The sequence below is a fragment of the Egretta garzetta genome, unplaced genomic scaffold, assembly GCF_000687185.1.
Source record: "Egretta garzetta isolate BGI_Z169 unplaced genomic scaffold, ASM68718v1 scaffold133, whole genome shotgun sequence".
Classification (NCBI taxonomy): Eukaryota; Metazoa; Chordata; class Aves; order Pelecaniformes; family Ardeidae; genus Egretta; species Egretta garzetta.
In genome coordinates this window covers 3,398,747-3,403,234 of record NW_009259111.1, presented here as the reverse complement: position 1 = coordinate 3,403,234, position 4,488 = coordinate 3,398,747, and the positions used below count along the sequence as shown (strand labels likewise).

Genomic DNA, 4,488 nt, shown 5'->3' with positions numbered 1-4,488 from the left:
TATATATTTAAATATATATATATATATAAAAAATAAATTTTTTTCTTGCCTTAAGAACTTCCTTTATGTTCTATTTTAGCTCAGTTGACCTTCTTTTCTTTGTCTTTCCCTGACAAATGCTGTTATGTTCTCTGCATTCAGAATAAATTGCATGTTACCTTCCCAAAGACTAATGGATTGATTTTTTTAAATGGCACCTTCTCTCAACCTGCTGAGGTTGTTGCAGTGCACTTAACTGATGGATAAAAGTGGCATGTTAGTTGTCAAATGTTGTCTTGATTTCAGAATATAGAAATTTAAGATAGAGATGATAATTTGACTGATTTTTCCATTTTGATTTTAGTAAGTATGAGTGGACAATTTCTTAATGCTCCATGTTTACCATTATTTCATCTGAAATGTTACAAATAAAGAACCCCTGAGGATTTAGAAGCCTTTATTGTTTTTGAATACAGAGCGAGTACAGTTTTATTTGTTTCCTGGCTCAGGTGTATAAAGCTGCAATTCTTGCCAGCAAATTGATTATGACAAGAAAGAACTCTTTCAGCTAGAGGCTTCACACAATACAGCAGTTGTTTGTATCATTATTTGCAGGGACTGCACCTTTTATATAGATATTTAGATTTTCCAAATAGATATTTTACTTCCCATTTTAATAAAGCACTCAGAACTGTTGACTAACTAGTAAATGTTAGCGCTCTCTCAGACAGCGAACTGTTAGCTGCACTACAGTTATGTCCAAAGTCGTCGTCTAACCCCCCTCTGCTCTCAGCAAAGGGGAATACCTGCTTTGGTAAGGTCCATGCCAGCCTTTGAGAGAGATCTAGAGAATTGGAAGGAGGTTTGAAAGGAGGCTTTCAGAAGATTCTGGTTTGAAGTAATTGAAGGTCAGGACCATCGAACAGCAGCTGTCCAGAAATTACTAGGCTTTGATCTGATTCCAGTGCCTGGATAGACATATAGTGTATGCATAACTGTACAGAATCTTCTGTGCATTCCTGTGAATGGACATTGTGTTTCCAATAATTGTATTGGTTTTCATTTGAACATTTGTATCTTTGTACAGTGTCTTCTGTGTGGTTTCTTCCCATTGCAGACCCTGAATGGTTTTCATGGCAAATAATCATATAATATGGCATCAAGCCATTTTTCACTCTTCACTGTCTGCTTTCCTTTTTATATTATTTATACCTCATCTTTCAAGACAGAGATATTCTCAAGAACATCTGCTTTTGCTCATTTTTACTCAATCCCTGAGAAGGCAATTGTCCAGAGTCCAGTGTGGACTAATTTTAGTCATTCGGGACATAGTTCCTCCCCTGTTCTAGAAATTGGTATGTTGTCTTAGTGCCTGCTTTTTTATTATGCAAATTATTTTTAAGGGTCTGAAACCTTGTGTGGTAGAGATGCCACTTGCTTAAAACCTGTCATCTTAGCTGGAGGTTTCTCCCTACTTTGTATACTGAGAAATTACAACCTGCATGTATGTAGGTAGTTGCCTCTGAAGTTCAGCTTTAAATATGACTTGCCTTGTGCAATGTAATGCACATGCAACTTTTTTCTTCTTTCTAGCAAGCTGAGCACTTCCCAGCTGCTCAAAGTACTGCTTTCATCCAAACAGTTTTTAGTTCCTCTCAGACAAATGCATCCTCTTCTAGAAGAAAGGCATGATTATTTTTTCCCCCAAAACTTGTGGGGTCTTTGTTTTCAGACTGCTTTTGCTCCTAAAGCTGCTAGCCCTGATGATCTGAATACTCTACCCTTTCACATCCAATTAGAAAATAACCACACAGAGATGGTTTGCAACATTCAGTAGTTTGCCAATGACTTCTTGAGGGCTCCACTAGGTTGGAGTATAGGAATGGTCAAGCCCCTTCCCCTTATTTCCACAGAGAAATTGCCAAAAGAATCTGTCCTAGCTTCATGCTTGTCTCTGATGTCCTTTAGAAGCTTTACCTGCTCCAGGCTTTCTCAAGTCTCATTCCTATCTAGAGAAAACACATTTCTACCAACCCCTTTGATTTTCTTGTGGAAAGAAGTGGCAGTACAGAACATACAGAGTACACAAGGTGTAATGAGCTAGACAAATAAAAAGAGGTTACTTGACCTCTAGATGTTGATCTTTGAGAGGCCTCTCTTCATACTGCCTGCCTGCTTTAACCTTTGTTTGGAATTTGAAGATAACATCAAGGTTCTGTGGTATGAGAGAGCAGAGCTTTTATGAATTGGTAATCTTCCATGCAGCGCTGGGCAGTTACTCTGCTTTCTGACATGAGGAATTATTTATCCTCTCAAGAGCATCCGTATTTCAAGACAGCCCAACAGCGCCAAATCCTGCAAGTAGAAATAGATGGAGGCAACTGCTGAGCAGCAGTTACCCGTAGCCATTCTTTTCCCCCGTTCCTGTTATTCTTGGATGCTGAACAAAGATGTTCTTTTCCATACTGCCCCTTCTTTCATTTGGAATTCCTGCAGTTTGCACACCGTCAGGTGTCCCTCTCATGCAGAGAGTGGAGCCTACCAAGTGGAGTGATGAACGTGCTCTGAGTTTCTTCATTTGTGGGGTTTTTGTTGTTTTATTTTTTGTACTGTTCCTCTGTGACAAGTCTAGCAGAATGGTTTGCTGTTTGGAGATCCTGAATCAATGGGCAAGTGACTGCAAATACAAAACCCCCAGATATTTAACTGGAGAATCAGAAATCAGAGGCTATGGAAAGCGCATGAGGCTATGGAAAGATTTTGACTTCAAAGTAGGAGAGGGAGCTAACTATACTTTTTGTCAAAGCTTTTCCCAGTTCTGTCTTAACACTCTATCTACCAAAAGATCTAATTTCTATAGTTTAAGTGCCTTATGGATGCGGTACCAAAGCCAGAATGTAATGCCTCTTTTTATATTCCAGTTTGTCAATGAGTTTTGTTGCAAAATGCCTTGTGTTGCTTAGGACAGTACAACACGGTAACATTAGGTCAGGTGAAAGTAAATCATACAGCCTTAGAGACTTTGAGCAATTTCTTACCTCTTCTTTGCTTCATTCACATGAACAAAAATTATCTGAGATAATCATTCTGTGATTGGTGAGATTTCTTCTTACACTTCAAGGTAATTTTTTATAATGAGCATGCATTTGTTGTTCGTAAGCTGCACCACCTAGTGGTGAGCAGGCTTTTGGTGAAAAATATTTTAATTTATGAATTTGCTCTTTAAACATAATATTTCCTTTTTTTCATGTTCTTTACATTCTTTTTGGTCTAAGTACATAATGCAGCTGTCCCTTAAGTTTATTTCTAGTTGGTTATCCTAGGTTAGACACTAAATTAAAAGCCTGTACTTGTACTACTTGCATCTTTGCATGAATACAGTGTAATGTTTTTGTGCAGGGTAGATTTCATTAATATTACTTTATTAATATTTCTGTAAATTCTTTTAAAATTAGTCTTGTATGTTGTTTCTTGTAGCTCCTATGCTAATGTCATTACAGATTTTTTTAATTTTTTTTTTAATCAGTCACACCCACTCATCAATGTATGCTAAAATTGACCTTTCTGCCCCCCTCTTCTTTACAGCCTCGCTTCTGACCAGACTCTTACACGTCAGGGTCCCAATCCACCTTTTCCTGAAAACTATCACACTTTGCCAAAGAATACCAGGCAGCCTTCAGGGAGCTCACCACCCCCATCAAACCGCAATTTGCCGAGTGACTACAAATATGCGCAAGACCGTGTTAGCCACTTGAAGATGTCCCAGGAGGAAAGGAAAGCAAATAAGGACGGAACTGTTTGGCAGCTATATGAATGGCAGCAGAGACAGCAATTTAAACATGGCAGCCCCACTGCCCCGCTTTACATAGGTTCTTCAGACTTTATTGATCGTGGTAAGTCAAAAAGTTCGTTAGACGTTCCACGATCAATATCTGTTCCGCCCTCTCCATCTGATATTCCTCCACCTGGACCTCCAAAAAACTTTCCCCCAAGGAGACCACATACTCCCGCAGAAAGGCTTACAGTTAAACCGTCTGACGAGAGACAGACTGTAGATGTTCCTTTTGCTGGATCACCCAGGAAGATACGAAATCATGCTGTAAAGGTTTGTATACAGTATAACGGATTTCAAACTGTTCTGTATATGGTGTCGTACATTGATAATTTAATTTAGTCGTTTACATTGCATCCTTCCTTTTATGTGAAAGATCACACAAGTTGTAGAAGTTAATACAATGAATAATTTTCTCTTCGAACTCTTATCTTTCTGATCATTTCAGTTTTATTAATTTTTTGTTGGTTAGGAAAGGAAAAATGGTGGCACATCCCATTGGTTTGGAATATTTTTATTCAAAAACTGGGGGGCATATATTTATATGTATAAAATACACAAATTGTAGTGTTTTAATGTGTAGAGTAGGTAGGCAAGAATATAAAACTCATCAGGATGAACTCTTCATTGATTACTTACTTATGCTTCTAGTCTTCAATGTTTGCTGTGTCTGCTTT

At 38.2% G+C, this 4,488-nt stretch overlaps 1 protein-coding gene across 1 annotated transcript in view; it reads left to right on the top strand.

Moving 5' to 3' along the window:
- Nucleotides 1–4,488, top strand: part of PLEKHA7 (pleckstrin homology domain containing A7) — a 144,625-nt gene that overhangs the window by 108,234 nt on the left and 31,903 nt on the right. Inside the window, exon 10 of the mRNA XM_035891032.1 lies at nt 3,565–4,084. Coding sequence (XP_035746925.1) covers nt 3,565–4,084 — 520 coding nt within the window. The remainder of the gene's footprint in view (nt 1–3,564; nt 4,085–4,488) is intronic.